The 20,007-nt window shown below is 35.4% G+C and overlaps 1 protein-coding gene across 2 annotated transcripts in view; it reads right to left on the bottom strand.

Moving 5' to 3' along the window:
- Nucleotides 1-9,496: 9,496 nt before the first annotated feature.
- The window catches only part of LOC149926298 (ATP-binding cassette sub-family C member 1-like), a 94,985-nt gene continuing 84,474 nt past the window's right edge, over nt 9,497-20,007 (bottom strand). The window contains exons 18-24 of one of the 2 annotated variants that reach the window (XM_090158527.1): nt 18,154-18,353; nt 17,773-17,899; nt 17,580-17,681; nt 15,680-15,826; nt 13,355-13,680; nt 12,098-12,292; nt 9,497-9,719 (exon numbers count right to left, since the gene is read on the bottom strand). In XM_090158527.1, coding sequence (XP_090014653.1) covers nt 9,602-9,719; nt 12,098-12,292; nt 13,355-13,680; nt 15,680-15,826; nt 17,580-17,681; nt 17,773-17,899; nt 18,154-18,353 — 1,215 coding nt within the window. In that variant the 3' untranslated portion in view covers nt 9,497-9,601. Of the gene's footprint in view, nt 9,720-9,818; nt 9,864-12,097; nt 12,293-13,354; nt 13,681-15,679; nt 15,827-17,579; nt 17,682-17,772; nt 17,900-18,153; nt 18,354-20,007 lie in introns of those variants that run through there. The other variant, XM_090158528.1, reaches the window with a different exon arrangement.

Genomic DNA, 20,007 nt, shown 5'->3' with positions numbered 1-20,007 from the left:
ATCGTGTCAGCCCACACCGCCATAGCGACATCATCTAACCTATTGACCCAGGTTTTATGAGGTGGTATAACCTCGTAAATCAGCTAACTTTCTGACCTGCCGAAAATGTACGGAAAATGGGGCCCCTACAGGGGCCTGTTTCACCCCCGTTTCCCCTATTTAACGGCTGTTTGCATAACATCTTTGTCCACACCGCCATAGGGGGAGATAACCTATTGACCCAGGGTAAATCATCTAACCTATTGAACCCCGCCGAATATTGCCGCAAATGGGGCCCCTACAGGGGCCTGTTTCACCCTATTTAACGGCTGTTTGCATAACATCGTTGTCCACACCGCCGTAGGGGCAGATAACCTATTGACCAAGGGTAACATCGTTAATTATCTAGCCTCGTAAATCAGCTAACCTTTTGACCTAAAATGGGTTACCACGCCAGATATTAACTATGACGGGCCCATTTAATGGCTGTTTGCATAACATCGTGTCACTACCATAGATAACCTATTGACCCAGGGTAACATTGTAAATCAGCTAACCTATTGACCTTTTGACCTGTCGAAAATGTACGCAAAATGGGGCCCCCACAGGGGCCTGTTTCACCCCCGTTTCCCCCGCCCGCAGGGGCCCCTTATCGGTAGACAGACTCACTTATCTCTACCCTCTGTAGAGATTTCTTTCATTAAAATTTGCTTCGTATTATATTTAAATGATAAACTTGTTCTGTAAATAGGGTTAAATTAATTTGTACATTGTTTTAGTTCGTCTAACTCGCTGTTGTAACTACTTAATTTATATTATTCTGAATAAAATATACTCGGTTGTTTCGTCTCAATTATTTTCATTAAAACTAAAATTTTATATTGGCGGGATTGAACCGGGATAACGTTTTTAGTAAATAACTCTTAATTGCGGAGATATCACTAGGGACAATTCTTCCGAGGAGAGGTATATTTCGGCTTGCCAACTTGTTCTGTAGTCTGCAACTATAATGAGTCTCATTTAAAAGAACAGGAAAATAGGCCACTATTTAATTATGGGTTTCCTCCTTTGTTGTGCACTTCCTTTGGATAACTCTCGTTTGGAATAGTTTTTGGTAAAGTATAAATTTTTCAATTCCATATAATATAAAAGAAATATTTATTAGTACAAATTAGAAAACTGTAGAGTGAATAATTGTTTCAATATGCTCTTGTTTTTGAGTGACACGCTTTCACACAAGATTTAGTTGTTCATTAAAAGTGAAATGAGTAAAAAAACATTTATTGTAACTTCCGTGAAATTTTAACTGTCTTTGTTGTTATTGTCGGTTATCCTTAAAGGCATAGGATTTCTTCTGCCTATCCGCCTTGAATTTTTCTTACGTGCAACACTCCCCTTGCATTTACACTTCCCGCAAAACAAGATTTTGGCGAAGATTGAGCTTCGTGCCTGCTTCTGCGACCGGGACATTTTCTGCCTGCCTGTTGGCACCCCGCTGAATTTGGGACGGGGATGTTCGCTCGTCTATTAATTTAAACCTCTCCCTCTTCGCCGGACCGCCGGCTATTATAATACTACTACCTTCGCCTTACTGCCAAGTGTAAAACACCGAATGCGTAGAATTTGAGTTAGTGAACTCGTACCTCCTGTCACAATGGGATAAAGCTTCTACTAGTTAACATGCGCCCGTATTTGGCTTATAATTCACCTACTATGTCGACAGGGAAACCCTTATAGGAAACAAATATGATAGAATTCAAATGTCGGACGAAGAGTTAGACGCGCGCTAATATTTAGCTTTTACACTATATTTTTAAGTATAGATGGTGATATCGTGGGTAATATTTTTAAAGGCCCATGTTTTATTCTGCCTGTACCCCTGGAAATAAACTGGCGAAGGTTCTTCGTTTGAAACGTGGGTTTTTAATTATAAGTACGGTTTTTGTTCCACCGGAGGATACTACTTACATAATAAATTTGCATGGTTTTGTTCTTATAAAATGACTTTCAGAAATGCCGTATGGAAATGATTTATAATAATTTTTTCTTTGAAATCCAGTTTATTAAAGGCCTAGTTTCACTTCGAATCCCGAAAAAACGGTTCAGGCGGGTATGTGTCTACCCCTTCCGACCCCTCTATTCACTTTGGGCTCGCGCTGACCCTCCTGCTCTCGCCACTAATACGATTATCTCTCTCGCTCTTCTCCGCGTCACGCTAGTTTTAAACTGTCGCGGAACATAAGCAAACCTGTTAAAACCACACGACAACTTGGTAGCGCCATCATCAACTGGGCAGGCAAAGATTTTTTCTTCAGCCTGTCTCCCTTGAAATTATCTTATTCCTCAACACTTTGCGCACAACCGTTTTTTTCGAGAGGGTCGAGTGACGTCACTCGGACATTTTATGCCGGACTGTTTGCATCCCGCTGGCTTTCCAAGGAGATCACTTGCTCACTCTTTTCTGCGGAATTTCGCTGGGCGCCGCCGTTTTGGCCGAGCCTAGCCCCCCCCCTCCCCGCAGGGAATGGCGGGGAGTAATACTACCTTCGCAAAGTGCCATGACAAATTTATAAATATTTCACTTCCTAGTGCGAATTGGGTATAATACCCAATTCACGTAGTGGCGAACGATAGTCGAAGTGACGGAGACGGAGATGGGAAACGAGCGTCCTTGGACCTCCGTTTCTCGCCATGGGGTAACTCCCGTCGTCAATTTTGTAGGTGCGAACAATAGTCGGAGAGGGGATCTCCGTTTCCATATGTAATATCGTGAGCCGCTTTTGTTCCGATAAACGATTTTTTATTTTAATTATTTGATTAAATAATGTTTGTGTTTTAATAACAAAATTATATAGAATTAAAATAATAATTATTTGATTTAATAAAATTTGTGTTTTAATAACAAAATTAGGTAGAATTTGAATTTTAATTATTTGATTTAATAAATTTGTGTTTTAATAACAAAATTAGGTAGAATTTTTATTTTATTTATTTAAATGCAATGGGTGTTTTAATAACAAAATTATATAGAATTTGAATTATAATTATTTGTTTAAATAAAATTTGTGTTTTAATAAAAAAATTAGGTAGAATTTGAATTTTAATTGTTTGATTAAATAACATTTGTGTTTTAATAACAAAATTAGATAGAATTTGAATTTTATTTATTTAAATACAATAGGTGTTTATTAACAAAATTATATAGAATTTGAATTATAATTATTTGATTAAATAAAATTTGTTTTTTAATAAAAAAATTTGGTAGAATTTGAATTTTTTTATTAAATAAAATTTGAAATTTAATAACAAAATTAGATAAAATTCGTGTTTTAATAACAAAATTATATAGAATTTGAATTATAATTATTTGATTAAATAACATTTGTGTTTTATTAACAAAATTAGTTAGAATTTGAACTGAGGAAAAAAACCTTGTGCGAACGGTGGTTGTAACTCTTTCTTGACCAACGGACGGGAATAAAACAGAAAGAGTGCGAACGCAAATCCGTCTCACTTGGCGAGGTGAATTCACCCCCCTACGTGAAACGGACTTCGTAGTGCGAATTAGGTATTACTCGCGTCAATAGTCAGCAGGGACAGAGTGTTTCTAAGCGTATTTGGAGTGGAACGTAAGGGTTATATTTTTTCAATTGAGGTTTCATTGTTTCGAATTCTGCTGTTTCCTACTTTTGGAAGGTGTTGATTTTCAGAATCGCTATTTTCCTTTTCAATAATCAAATCTATCGATTTGTCAATGATTTCAGCCGAGGATTTTTTTGATATTATTTTTGCTTTGTTCCATTTTTCTACAAAACATTTCTTTCTAAAATATATCGATATGGTTTTTCTGGCTTAAGTTTGATACTTGTAGGTTTTAACACTTCCATCCGAGAGCCTTCTACGCACACAATTTGTACCAGCATTTGAAATACCACACAACGCCATATTAAAAAGCTAATGTTATAAGTATATCGAATTTTTTCAGCTGTAGTTTTTCGAAGTTTTATTTCCAACCAATAAAACGACCTTGCTCTTCTCGCTTCCTGGAAAATGTATAATGGTTCACTATTCACTAAAGTTGTAAGGGCCACCAAATAACTAGCCCACCTGTGAAAAAAACCTTAGTGCCGCTACTGCATGTACACAAATATATACATATATATATAACGAAGGCGAGGGTAGTGAAGCTTTATCCCATTGTGACAGGAGGTACGAGTTCAATAACTGAAATTCTACGCATTCGGTGTTTTACACTTGGCAGTAAGGCGAAGGTAGTAGTATTATAATCGCCGGCGGTCCGGCAAAGAGGGAGAGGTTGAAAAGAATAGACGAGCGAGCATCCCCGTCCCAAACTCAGCGGGGTGCCAACAGGCAGGCAGAAAATGTCCCGGTCGCAGTAGCAGGCACGACGCTCAATCTTCGCCAAAATCATGTTTTGCGGGAAGTTTAAATGCAAGGGGAGTGTTGCAGGTAAGAAAAATTCAAGGCGGACAGGCAGAAGAATTCCTAGGGTTTGATTAAAATCTGACCAATTGTTGACTAAAAATTTAACCAATCAAATGTCGACTAAAATTCGATAAACTATGGCTCATATTTTATACTTTTCATTTCGTCAATCGATTTTTTTAAAAACCAATTTGCGTACGGTTATTTATCTTGACGTGTAGGGGTTGTTCATATAGAAACAAATATTCAACATAAACCAGGGTTCGAATTGAAATAAAACACTCAAAGAAACCCGCAATAAAGCCCACTTAAAAAGTTTAAATTTATAGTTTAATATTACAAAAATATTGCTTTTAAATAAACTTTCAATCAATATGTAGCAGAACATGAAGCAGACGATACTTTACGTCTGCGAAATATAAGAAAATGGTCAGTTAGGTTTGAGAGTGGTCAAAATGGTCAGTTTGTGATGGGAATGCACAGTGCTCCAGCGAGCCCAAAAAAATAATCAGATCTAAAATTAAAATGAATTTAGTTTCATTTTCATAATAACCGCAATTTTATTTACGTTTTAAGCTTGTAGATTTGAAAAGCTGATATTTAAACAAACACCCTGTATTATCTGGAAATTAACTATAGATCTTTTTGAAATAAGGCGCGTGAGAAATTGAAGGAGAGCGCGCTTGCCGTTTATTTTTAAAAAATCTGCAACATTGTCTGAAATGTAAAAGTAAGATCCGTAATTTCTTTGTTCATGGTGTCAGGCTTTTTCTTGTAGGCAATAATTAACTTTTGCCAACCTTAAGGACACCCCATGGCCAAACCTACATTACCCAATGCGTTACCAGGGAGATTAGCAAGACTAATTGTTGTCTAGGGTATGAGCTTAAATTGAATACTAAGGGTTGCCATTATTTTAATTAGTAAACGATAACTTTAATTACACATTTAAATCAATAACAGTCATGCGAAATACTATACACTAATAATACTAACACATTGAAAACATAAATCAACCATTTAGAAACTTTAAACATTTCACTCCCTTGCGAGCGGCTGGTTTACGGGATAATTGTCACCGTTAACTAGTTGTTAATAATACTTAAGTTTTCGAATCCAGGGCTGGATCCAGTGAATTCGGCTCTCCTCGGCTTGACGGTCGCGTTCTCACGCACAGTTCGCGTCACACACTTTGGCACACGTTTTGTGACTCAGTCGCGCTTCTACGGTCGGCTACTTAAAGCTACTATACCGTGTTTATATCACGGCCACGACCCTTTTTCATTTCCGAACTCAAGCTCAGGAAAGGAGCTGCCCGGCTTCGGGGCGAGAACAAGTTAAAACTCAAGTCTGTCGCACTTTTTTATTTATCTTCCGGGAGCTCAAAGCTTTCGCTCACCGGCCAGCAGTCTCTTATCTACCATCACCAGAGTTCGTGCTTTTATCAAAGCCCTTTTCACGTGATCCGTGAGGTCATTTTTCAAAGGCCCCGATCGGTGACCTCCTTTTCAAAATCGTTCGATGGGCTTATCCAATCAGGGACATAGGCGTCAAGACGCTAATTATCATATTTCCGTACCAACCGTCGGAACATCTCAAAGGGACACTCGTATCGTTCACCATATATCAACATTTAAAATAACGTAAAATCCTGGTGCCAACAAGACACCAGGCATAAATCACATCTTAAAATAGTGTTTCACAACAAAACAGATACAATGGAGAATTTCTCCGAACTGGGTAATGGCAACCCCAATATGGCACTCTGCAATAAAAGTTAGGGAGGGGGAGTGGGTTAACTTATTTTGAATCTATCGGAAGAATCGCGACTGAGGGAAAATACTTGCTATGCCGAAAGGCGAGAGAATAGAAGCGAGATAGTAACGCAGGGGGACCTAAGGCTGCCTTTGGCCACAAGGCTTCCCGGACACTCCCTACCAGTGGCTCGTTCTCTTTTCTTTAAAAGCACATGCGGACCACTTTGAAGTGAGAGCTAGAAAAAGTTTCTTACGACCCCCCGGCTGCCCACGGCCAGCGTCAACAATCGGGATGCCATAAAACTGACTTCTGGAAAACTAGGTCGAGGATTCATTACCGCGAGAAAGTTGAAAGGGGAAAAATAAATTCTACGAATAACCCCAGCCTATCGGATATGGAATGTTAGCCTTCAAAAATATCTATTAAAAATATCTACTTCCCAGATTCTTCTGTATGTCTTCAAATATGTCGTTACGATGGGGATATAAGTGTATTAAATATCTGGGGCCCCATAAGTGGGGACCTAATACCTGACCCCATCTATCAATGGCATTTGTAAATAAAATCGATTATTTGGTTCCCATATCTACGTCCAGGACTTTTCCCCAATTTTAATGTAAAAAGTGCAAGTAGGTCATATGTGGGGACTTTCGTGAAATTTTTATTAGAGTAATAGTTTGCCTACTTTACTAATTCTAACGATTACTGCAAGTGGGGACCCGAAATTGTCCCAACGTATAGGGTCAGTCTTTACTAGATGGGATTGAATCTTGCACCTGGCTCCAAGTATCTGTCTCGTGCCAACACACACACCCTCACATAGAAAACACCAGCCTATAATGACTCGTATACTAAAGTACACGATTCATAAAAATGGTGGTAGGAGTGAAATTCTAAGTGGTCTTCAAATTGATATTAATGAGTTTTCTCAACGAGTTGTTATTCAATTATTGTATGAATAATTATATTAATTAACAAATTGAAATTATAATTTTGTAATAGATTATTACTGAACTTTGAAACAATACTCAATACAATATGACAAAATGTCATATAATCTCTCCGCTTCAAAATTGACTTTACTCATTACTCCTACCACTATTTTTATATCACCATGCATATTAGTTAAAATCGCCGAAGAAGCAACTCAAACACGGACTAGAGTAGCAAACAAACTACAGGGTGTTTACTAAAAAATCTAAACAGAGCTAATAACTCAAAATGATTTTTGGGTACGATACTGAAATTTTAAGTATATAAAGTTTGTAGGGTTTATTTGACAAGATAAAAATTTTAATGACTTTGAACCATGTATTCAAGGTCATTTAAAATATTTCTCGTAAACCATTAAAGGTAGAAACTTGTATTGAATTAGAAAAGTGTTCCCTATCACAATATACAGGGTGGCCCAATTTGCTTTGACCAGGCATTTTTCTCAAAACCTATTTGAGATATAATTTTGAAACTTTCAGGGTATGAGTACTGGAAACGTTTAAATTTGAAGAAAATCGAATAACATTTTGATCTTTTTCAAAATTAATTTTTTGACCGATAGGTGGTAGGAAAAATTGTCAACCCTAGTTGAAAACCTAAAAATAACGTTGGTTCGATCGAAAACTACCGATTTCATCCCTAGATAATGAGGTCAGAAAAAAACAAGTTTGCCGTAGCAGGCCTAAGGGTAGTTTAAAGAATGAGAGAAAGAGAAACCGGTTCTATCCAATCAATCAAAAGATTTTGAATCACATCTAACGAAGAAATTACTAGAATGGTTCAATACATGTTTCTGCGCGATGAAGCATACTTCGGAATGAACGATGGATCATTTCGGGAGTGACCAACAGGCGCCATGATCCATTGTGCATTCCGAAGAGTGCACCTCCACCAGTCTTACCCATATATCGTTTTGCAAGTGCTGCTTTTGCTCTTCCAATCGGCTAGAACCTTGAATAAATTTAATTCAAACAAATATAATGTAATAAGCTTTAATTTACTTTTTTACATTTATCTTTAGTTTTAGTTGGGCCTGTTCCGTCGCTATTGAGCAATTGGGTCAAATGTTCCATCATTTTATGAAGGTTTCTACTTGTTAAACCAGCGCTGAAATTTTTATGAAATTTCTATTTTGTTGCATAAATTCTACGATTGTTCCTTTGTTGATTTAGTGAATTTCTCGATTGCCGACGAGTGTTATTGACAGCCATATTTTTACGTCAAAAATTTCAAATTAGATATACACCGTTCGAAACAAATTAAAACGGCCCCTGAAAAATAAATAAATAACATCCCATCGTCTGCTTCCAAATGAAACAATTCCCATTGCTTCAATCGAACCGGAAGTTTGAAAGCTTTCAAATTTTAGCTAGGAATCGAAGATCGATGACGCTCGTATCGAAACTCTTTACAGAATAAGTAAATCTTAAATTTTTTTCTCGATAAAACTGGAAAAATTCGAAATCGTCATCGAATATACTTCTACCTTGAGATTTCGAATGTTTACAGAATAGCCTCCCCGTGATTTCAGCACTTTTAAATAAACAGTGGAGCATTTAGTGTAAAATGATTTTGCTATCTTATTTCCAATCTTGAATGCAATTGTAAAGTTCCAAGCAATGAGAGCGGCTTTAGTTTGCGAACACCAAAACTACTGAGCTAACGCGAAAAAACGTTGTTAATCGGCCTTATTTGAATAGTTTCGCTTAAGCTTTACTATTTTTAAGAATGATATTAAATGTAGGCGTTGCATAGTGACATTAAACATGGCCTCGCAAAGCCTTTTGGCCGATAATGAATACATTGATATTTTGTAAGTAGGTTTTATGGGAATTCCCCAAACGACCTATATTCTTACACGTGTGTTCGAATAAAGAAAATAAGGTCATTGCTATTTATAAAATATGAACACCTTTTTTAAGAGATCTGTCGAAGGCTTGCACGAATATGAGCCAAAAGAAGGAAATCTTAATTTATTAATATTTTTTGTCTATGAGAACAAGAAAAGGGAGCAAGGCCACTGCTAGACTGGAAATATTTTCGTGTTTGTGTATTTGTCTTTACGCAACAGCTAAGGTCCATTAAAAAAGTGGTTTTCACATTACATTGTTTGTTATATCTTTATTTTCTTTATAGCTTAAGGAAGTGAACTATCAAATATTTAATTTTCCACAAAAATTATGACCTCTTCTATTTCTTTTTTTTTAATTTCTTAAGTTACTTCTTCACGATTAGTTAAACATGTTTTTAATTTTTTATGAGATATTTCAACGTTTGGCTAAAGTCGAAATTTAAAATATTTTATAAACATTAGATCGATTTATACAAAGTTACTAAGAATTAGAGTTACAAATTAAAAGTCAGCAATTTTTAATTCATTTATTTATTTTTATATTTATTTATGACTATCCAATTCGTAAATCATTTACTGGTCAATGAGTCCAGCGTCGATGGCTATTTTTCGGAACACTGAGTTAAGGTCTTGTAGAAGAAGATTAGGCTGATCATATTCTATGATTGATCCTTGGTCCAAAACCAACACTCTAGAATAATATTGTTTATGATTACTTTCATACTTGTGATTTAGCAAAATTAAGTAAAATATCAAGTACCCACGTCCAAACCAAATCAGATATTTGAAACGTTGTCAGGGTGCAAAACAAATTTAACGACATAACTTGAGAGATCTGAAAAGTCTCATCTTTCAATAAAGGAAGTAAAGAAAGACTATATAAACCATATTTAGCTTATGTTTTAATTTTACCAATTTCAATAAAGCGAAAAATTATAAATATGGTTGCCCACGTATATTATGATGTAGATATGGTAATACGCGAATCACTGCTCAAACTTTAAGGCGAGTACTACTCCAACTAACTATGTCAGCTGTAGAAAATCTTACGATCCAAATATTCTTATTTAAACTGAAACAGAGAAAATGGTTGTGGGTTACAGGCGATCCAGCAATGGATCTTTTTACATTTAAATTATATACATATTATATTTCCTGGTTATAGCCCTTGATAGATAATTAATGTTTAGACATAGGTTTCAAAATCAGGGGGAGATGAAGTATATTAATTACTTTTATTGATATCACTATTGCTTTTAATTAGAAAATTGGAGCAGCTTATGCTAGGTTTTTAACCAAGTCACTTAATAGTCTGGCAAAGGTTGCGTTAGGATTGCGAAAGTTTTTTCATATAATTCTATTGTCATTAAGGGGTCATGGTGAAGAACATGATTTAAAAATGGGCCTTCTTTTGGCACACGGGTTAAAACATTGAGCCCTTTTCATTTGAAATGTATGAGTAAAAACATTTACCAATAAAGACCTCATTTTATACGTAAGATATTGAAGAAGGTTGTTTTTTAAAGAGCGGGATTAAATAGCTTATGTTTGATCGACATCAGCTTAAGCTAATTTTCCTACATGTAGCCTCACAAATGTTAGAAAAATCGTAACCGAAAAACTTTGATGCAGGCTGAGATGAAATTGATGGGTGCTTGCCCTAAAAAGTCAAAATTTTCTGCGCCAGACACTATTAGAGCACTTGAAAGAAACAAAAATGGTGCTGCTGATATAATTATAAAATTTACTGAACTCTGCGCATGTGGTGAAAATAATAAGGATTTTGAATAAAAAGGAACTCGAAATTTCTTTAAAAAATACAAATGATAATTTTGAGTATAATTAAATTTTTAATAACTTTATTAAACTAGTGTGCATAACTAATCAATTTCTTACGAAGAAAACGTTTCGGGGATTTATGTCGAGTTTTGTATCACCTTATATACATTTTATTGGTAAGCTTTTACTTAATCCTTAAACAAATTACAAAAAGGGCTACATGAAGTTCCGTCTATTTAATAATTTTATTCTATAAACATATAATGTTTTTGGGAAATCCAACAGTATTTTCGGTATGGCGAATTCCTGCGATAAAGTTTTGAAAAAGGCAGCTGCGAGAAGAACGGCTGAGCAAAATAATTTTAGATTGATTATCATTAAAATTGATCAATTTTTAATGTTAGAAAGTATTCAGGTGAGGAGATAATATGCGAGCATCTTTTCCTTGTATGAAAATCCATGCCCTCTGAATTCCCTGGCGTTACCATATTTCTTTCTTTGATCGCAGGCTTTCTCTTCTTCTAGACCGATAATTCATTCGGGTATTCCGATCACAACGTTATTTGGCCAGTTACACAATCTTGGTTAGCCCCGAATTAATTATTGGTATGGTATGGAATTTCGTTGCTTTCCTTTAAATTTTTAACTAATAAAATGTTCTTTGTCCCTTTAAAGACGATATGACCTAAAGATAGATATTTAAATTACCGCGTTTTTTAAAATATTACAAGCCTTATAAAATTCTGGTAGCAAAACAGCTGGAATTTTCAATAAATATTTGAAATAGTAATTTTCTAGCTTATTAGCTCAAATCGGTACATGTATCATGTTCGCCTACAGATGATAATTGTAATTCGACAAATCGAGGACAACCATATATTATAATTTCCCTTTCTTGTTCCAAATATTGCGTGTTACAAAATACCCGTTTGTTCCATTTTTCTTAAATATGGCGCAACCTACACATTTGGATTTTTTTAAATAAATTTAAAATATTTTATTGTTTTTGGAAAATGTTTTTCCCTAAAATGTTATTAATTAAAATTTTAAATTTAATAAAAATAGCCCTGACATTCTCGTAATTTAAATATATTAATATTAATAAAAAATTGGTCGGATCCTGAAATTTAAAACACCTTTATCATAAACATATAAATTCCGATCTCAGAGATAAGTAACCTAAATGAGCGCCATAGAGCACGTCACACTTGCGAAATGTTTGGTGCAAGTTTAACGTAAAAGCTGGAAAGAAGTGAGATTAGGTTAGAAAAGCAAATAACTTAATATTACTTGTCGTAATCCATGATGGTATTGATTCTGTGGGCGATAGTAATGACTGTGCAAAACTGGAATTCTTTCCGAATCGTGACTTGCAGAAGTTCGTCAGTCTCTGGGTCCACAGAGGCTGTGGCCTCGTCCAATACCAAAATTTTGGTTCTCCTCAGAAGAGCTCTCGCCAAACAAACCAGTTGACGCTGACCCAGGCTATTTAGAAAAGGAAATTTTGTCTTATCAATTTTACTCTCGCGACCGGCTCGTGTAATGTTATGAGTACGATATAAATATTTGGCAAGAGATTTAACATTAGTTAGCTTTGGTTTCTTTAGAAAATCTTATAAGAATTTAATCCCAAATATTTTTCATTAAAATCAAATGTCCGCTGATAATGTTAGGTGCACAATTTCTAGAGAGTTTGAATAGAACGGACAAAGTATAGCGACGCTCATTTCTTACTCGTTCATGTAAAAGTTAAAGGACGAAAAATTAAGATATGTGTAAGATTTATTTAGGTAACATTTTAGAGGCGTGATGAGTTCAGACCCGCAGTAGCCCCGCCAACCTGCCATCATATATATTTTAACAGTCGCTTCTTTGTCTGTCTCTTCCTCCGTTGTTTTCGGGCCGTATCCCTTCAAGAGCCCATTTCTTGTTTATATCTGGGCTTTTTACTTCAGGTCTTCGAGACGATTTGCATTTTAAGATGAAAGCTAAGTTTTCCATGAACATACTTTAAAAAGTACATCACACGTGATAAATAAGAAACCACTATGATCTGTGTTAGTTGCCGTTAAGAAAGCGTGCCACGAAATAAGAGAGTTGCAAATGTTATAATCAAGCAACGTGAATTTAGATAATTGCTTTCCGAAGGACAAATTTATATTTTAATTAGTCAGTCCTTAAATTTTATATCTCCGGTTATGCCTTAATTTATTTGTGTCATTTATATTAATTTCACTGTCTATCAAATTTGAATTGTTTCAATAGATTGTGTCTTAAAATCGCGGATTGGCGTTAATGCTATGATCCATATGTGACTAACTCAACAAGCTGGAAACTTGGACGATGGACGGGCTTCTAAGCGAGAACAGTTTAAAGTCCACAAAACGGAAAATTTAAAAAACGTCCATAGCAACAACGACGAAACATGTAATCCAGTTCATTCTATTATTTGTTGCCTAGTTGCTAAAATTTCCACGTGGTTAAATAAAATATTAATATAATTTTAGAGATCAGTTTGATTTGATTAAAACGTCAAATTGGTTTAACCTCATATTCGATCCTCCTTCGTTAATTTCGTGCAATAAGCCCTTGCCAGAAGCCTGAACAAAGTGCTTGAGGTTAACAAACTCGAGGGCATTCCACAATTCATCCTCGCTGTATATATCGAAGGGATCCAGATTCATTCGAAGCGTCCCCGAAAACAGAACCGGATCTTGCGGAATGATAGCTATGCGCGATCGGAGGTCGTGAAGGCCAATCTGACTGATGTCCACGCCATCGATGATGATTTCGCCGCTAACTGCTTCGATCATGCGGAATAGTGCGAGCGTCAGAGACGATTTGCCAGCTCCGGTTCTTCCGACAACACCAACCTATAAGATCGTTTCATATTGTTAGTAGAGAGCGAGAGAAGTCGAACTAAAAATCTGATATTGGCCATCTTATCATTTTAATAAATTTATTGACGCTTAACCCATCAAAAACTCTATTCTTATTTGAATTATGCAACTGGTTTTAATCCAAATCAATCAAAATCTCAAGGTATTCGTTTTCAATTAAAAATATGAATTGTTTTGTTAAAATACATAATACGGAAATATATTGCAAACAGTCAAAGGACATGGCACACTTTCTATGGGATTTGGCTTTCTACGGATTTCCGTGAAATTGAAATATATTGTTAAGCTTAGTTAAAGGAGCAAAATTGTCCACGGGCACTTTTCCCTAGCGCCAACGGATTTTCCAGTACAAGGGTGTACCATATTGCTTAAACCTACGCACAGAAGCCACATAGGTATTATTTAATTGTTTTTATAATACAAAAAATTGTTATAATTATTATGATTTTGGTCATACCTACGCACAGATTTCGTATTATTTTGTAATTATGTTTTAGTTAAACCTACAAGAACAGTTGTATTATTATTATTATGATTATTAGGATTTTGGTTAATACTACGCAAGGATGTCGTATTTTAATTTTTAATATTGTTTAAACCTACGCACAGAAGCCACATAGGTATTATTTAATTGTTTTTATAATACAAAAAATCTCAAAAGTTTTTCGGAGATTCGAACCCGGGTCTCTATAGGTACATCGATAACGCGTTTACCATTGCAACTGCGCAACTTTAAGCGTGCTAAAGGTTGATTAGTTTCAAGACTATAAACAATGGTATGGCAAATCCCAGACCCAACTACAAGTGACCAAACTTTAATCGTTGATACTGGAAAATCCGTTGGTGCTAGGGAAAAGTGCCCGTGGACAATTTTGCTCCTTTAACTAAGCTTAACAATATATTTCAATTTCACGGAAATCCGTAGAAAGCCAAATCCCATAGAAAGTGTGCCATGTCCTTTCACTTTATCTTCCATTTTATGACTCAAAATTGTGTTGTTTTATAAACCGTCATAATTCAATAATAACTGATGCTGTCATTCTCTCGGAAATGGAAGACCGCGAACTCTTTAAAAACGTATCTGAAGTTGCGAATAACGCGAAAGAAAAGATCTTAGCTATGATGGAGAGTTTCGCATCGGAAGAATATTAGATACATCTATACGGAATTATAAGATTTAATGGTTTCATTTATGTACCCTGCTGGAAGACTTAATAGTTTCTATTAGCTCAATAAACAAGACCGTTGTTGGGTTCCAATTGAAAATAACTTATGCAAAATACAATGGTCTTTCTTGGTAAGAAAGAAGTACTGCGTTAAAGATAAAGATGCGGTAAAAGTAAATGAAGTTCATTGAAAGTATTTAGCTAAATAAATAAATATGTATCCACTAGTTAAAAATCAAAACATATTTTGACTTTTATACGGCCACATGGTAGTGGTTTTTATTTTTTATCTGAAAACTAAAACTTGTACCTAGTTAAAATTTTGTTTTAAACTAAATCAAAACGGGGAACTCGAAAAAATATCTGTTTCAGAAAAATAAAATGGCCCTATTTAAGGTCAAAGTTCAAAAAATTGAAAAGATTTTTTTTCTGTACGTAATTCTAAATGCGGATTCACAATGAAAAGTAAAGATTTTAACCCTTTTTACTCGTAAAATGATGCCCCGTACGCTTTTGATAAAATACGGCTAAGAAATCGCTCCTTCGCTATATGGGGTCAAGGTGATTTCACAAAAAATGGCAATAGCGTAACTAGGAAACTACCGGACGGATCTTCCCGAAAATTTCAGAATCCTGTTGTTTGACAAAAATAACCCCAGGGTGAAGTTTTCAGGGCAATCTTAAAATAAAGAGTTCCCAAGGTTTTAAAATCTGTCGTGGAATTACCAGTTTGTTGTTAGCTTTCTTTTTGTCTATATCAATTTAATGAGATTCACAAAAGATGACCTTTCACAATAATAACCCACCTTTTGTTTTGGTTCTATAACAAAAGAAAGATCCTTTAAGACCAAATCTAGGCCTTCTCGATATCTTGTCGAGTATTTCCAAAACACAATTTTTCCTTCGTTAGGCCAAGACTTTGACAATTTTCTTTCCGCTGTTTTCCAAGCAGCCTATTATTGAAAATGTAATTTTGTAGAACATAAATAATAATTTATTTAATAGTGGTTTATAGCTGAGATAACTTCATATACAGTGTGCCTTTTTTGCTCTAATTGGACATGTTTCTCAGAAACTACAAGAGTTATAGTTATTTTAGGGAACTATGTCAAGCACGGAAGTGCGTATAATCCAAATTGAAAGAAAATTATAAACATTTTTACATTTTGAAATATGTTATGGCAGGAAGGTGCTAGACAAACGATTCAAAATAGAAAAGTGTAGAGCACTGAAAAAGAAGTTAACCACATGGGGCAATAGCTAGTTTTGTTTTAAAAAAGTCTTAAATTAGGTTCATTTTTAAAGTTAATTCGTACAATAAAAGCAGAACATTTATACGTAAGGTTCAGTGATATCTCTTTTGGCCACGATGCAAGTTTTGGCTAGTGTAGCATCTCTCGAAACGAGCCAGTGATCATATCAATAGTGAGAAGTGCGAAAACTGCAATTATTTATAGTGTAAATCATTTATGCTCGCAACGGGCGTCTCGTAAACTCTTTCTTTGATAAAACCCCATCAGTGAAAGTTCATCGGCATTAGGCAGGAAATCTCGGAGGCCATCGAACTGGACCATTTCTTCCAATCTATTGCGGAGGCAACTCGTTTTAAAGATGCTCCAAAAAAGATCGAGGTTGATTGGGTGGTGTACTGTCATGTTGTTACCATAGTTGTATGTAATAATCTAACGGAATGTCATTTAACAAGTCTGCTTCTTCGTTCTGCAAAAGTGCCAAGCAATTATGTCTATTACTACGATTGGCAAGGAAAAATGGGCCGACAACCCTTATCTCCGATCAAACCCGCCAAAACATTCAATTTTTATTGTTGTTGATTTTGGTAAGGGAAACCCTAGAGCGGATTTGAATTACTCCTCATGTGGTTGTTTTGGTGGTTGAAACGGCCATATCTCCCAAGGGAAAAGTCGTCGGTCACCAGAAGATGAGTGATGGAATTTGTGTCATAAATGTTCACTAGCCAAATCATTTCGTCGTTTCATATCTCCTTCGAGTTTGGTAGAGGGTAGCTCGATTCGAAATAAAGCAGTGACTGTGAAGAGTTCTCCAAACGTAGTTCCTTGATAACCTTAAATCGTCGCGTGCACCTCTAATACTTGCTCGAGTGTACTCAGCAAAGTAGGTTAGAACGATTTCTTCCATGTTGAGGTTAATGATGACCGTTTCCGCGGAACCTGCTATTGACCTATCCGTATTTATCGAAGTATCAAACAGCTCCGAGATAAGTTTTGTGGCCTGGTTTACTGTCAGCAAAGCGAATACTTAACATTTCACTTACTATATGAGCGTTACGATTGGCATCCCCTAAACTAAATCTATCTTAAAAGCGCCCTGCTCACGAGAATAAGTGGCAAAGTTGTTGATTAGACTCAATAAATGCTAGAGAATGGTTAAAAATGAAAGATTTCGTTTTAAATATTACTTGACAAGCAACCTTTGCGTAAAAGCAAAAGAAACGGTTTTATAAGTAGGCCTGAGATTTTTACATTTGAACAAATCACATACAAAAACCTATTTTAAAACTTTATTATTGGAATTTTTGGTCCAGCACTTTCCCGCCAAATTTTTTTTTTGAAAAACGTGAAAAATGTTCCAATAACTCTAGCTCTTGCGGTTTTTGAGAAAAATGCTCAGTCAGATTAAAAAAAGACACCCTGTATAAACTCCGATAATGCTTTTGGTTAAATTTACCTCGGGTGTCAAAGATAAATATTCGATAATTCTCTCGATTGACACAAAGCTTGTTTCTAAATAACTCGCTCGAAGGACAGTGACAAAAATCAAGCCATTTATCTATAAAGAGTTGCAAATATTTACCCAAACAACATTTTCAAAATATATGGCTTTATGAATTGATTTAATAGTATCGAATTATAATTCTTACTAAATTTGCGTTGTTTAAAATATATCCAATCCTTCCAGCTGAAAGGCTTCCCTTTGCAAAAACGCTACTTAAAGCGGCAAAAAACAGCAAACAGTTTCCTAATAGACTTATTCGCAAACTCAACCACCTTAAAAAATAAACTATTCTTCATTTGCTACGAACATTGACACGTTCTATTTTTACGTGGTTATATCTCTATTAATATTATCAGTGCTACAGATAGAAAGATTAGCCCCACCGCAAAATGGGAAAATTGGTACCCTTTTATACATACGCCATGACATTACTGTTGTAGCCCCTTTGTAGGCCTCAACGCGACACATCTCGCGCATTCACCCACCTATAAGTCACTCGGCGTATTAAATATTAATACGTACTTACTTTTGAGTGGACTCTACACTGTAACTTAGTGTCTCTTTTTCGTTGATGAGCGAAATGGCTTTTGTCGTGAATATGTCAATTGCGTCAAGTGACCTGACGATTCCGACGCCAGCCAATGAATCGGAGAATTGCGAATACAGTGGCGAGTTTGTGGAAGACAGCAGCCTCTTCAATTGTCCGTTTGATCTCATAAAATATCTCTGCAAAAGACGGTCCCGATTTTAATTTTATCGTGTTCATTAGTCATATAATTATTGCTTGATAAGTGAAGAATTATGTAGAAAGAACTTCATAATAAAGTCGCTACGTGAGGCTAAACTAGCTTTGATTACTGTTTAATGTCTGAAGTTGGCAGATTATTACTTTCTTTTTAAATACAAATGAGGAATAATATCATAAAAACGCATATGGAAATTTACTTAAATGAATCGGGTTTAAGTTAGCTAGCGACTTAAAAATGGCTTTAAATCAAGTGGCGTTGTACAGTACGTTGACTCCCATTAATTCCACGCTAACCTGTAGCTTTTCCTACTCTAAATATTACCATTATCCTCATGTAGTTCTTTTGGTAAGGGGAAACCGATTAATTCAGGTAAAACCCCTTCAAGCACCAGGGCATATCTTGTAACCTCTGCTAGGAGTAGAATATGCAATTGCACAAATCTGAAATCCAAATTGGGCTGAGCAATACTTAATATTCAATTTAATAAAAAAAATGGTGTTGGCACACCCCTAGCAATTTCTATTCCCATTTTATTCTTAAGTCACAATAATATCCATTTAAAGAAGAATTATAAATTCAAAATATCCGATCGTTGTGGACCTTACTGAGTATTTAAAAATGTTTTGTAAAAATATTGTTAAAATAAAAAAAACTTTACCTGTACAAATAGAAAAGGTATAAAACAGAGGAAAAATCCCAAAATAAATAATGGAACTTCGCAAACGATTGCTATAACATATCCCAGCAAAAGAAACGCAGCGAAGCATACAAAATTGGCATCCGAAGGAATGTTCTGGTCAGCGTCTTGTACGTCGCTGGAAAATCTATTCAGAATTCGCCCAACTGGTGTGGTATCGAAGAAACGTAAGGGCGATCTTAAAACGGATTTGAGCAATTTGTGGTGCATTTTAAACGACCCTCTTAAGAAAGAGAGCAACAAAACAAATGACATTGCAGGTATTAACATGCACTGCCCAAAAGTAAAAATTCCAAAAATTAAATATCCTGATTGACTTGATTTAAGTTCGTTTTTTGTGATATTTCCAGCTTCAATGGCAACTGAATTTAAGCTATCACTCCAGCCCGCCAACCAATACTTCGAAGCGATTGAGAGATACTGCGCAATTGCAACTCCAATTATTATGACGAAGCACCATTTGATTCCAATCAGTTTGAAAAATTGTTTTAAAACTGAAAGTGTAGACTGTTAAAAGAAGTCAGCGATTATTATTATTATTATAGCATGTTTTGGTAAATTTGAGCGGTATGATCAAATATGAAAGAGCACAATGGATAAACCGCGTATAATTTTGTCTTTTTAATATCAGTAATTTTAATTAAGTAATTATTTACGGTATAATAAGTATCAAGATGTGGAAAGTAGGTTCTAACTTACAAGGAGACGACCCGAGGTGATTCTCACCGATTTAGTTCAAACTCAGGGATCTAGTAGACCTTCATGAAATTTGAAAATTTTCCAAAGGAAAAATTACAATGAACTCCTGATTGCCATGGGCTCATGGCAACTGGAATTGGTTTTGACAACTCAGTTTAAAATTTTCGTTACAGTAATTAACCTGGCTCGCTTTCAGGTGTTTATAATTTAAAAAATTTCCAACTTTGGTTTTTAT

Source organism: Leiobunum rupestre, chromosome 9 (assembly GCF_980474605.1).
Source record: "Leiobunum rupestre chromosome 9, qqLeiRupe1.1.hap1, whole genome shotgun sequence".
Taxonomy (NCBI): Eukaryota; Metazoa; Arthropoda; class Arachnida; order Opiliones; family Sclerosomatidae; genus Leiobunum; species Leiobunum rupestre.
This window is presented reverse-complemented; position numbering and strand designations above follow the sequence as displayed.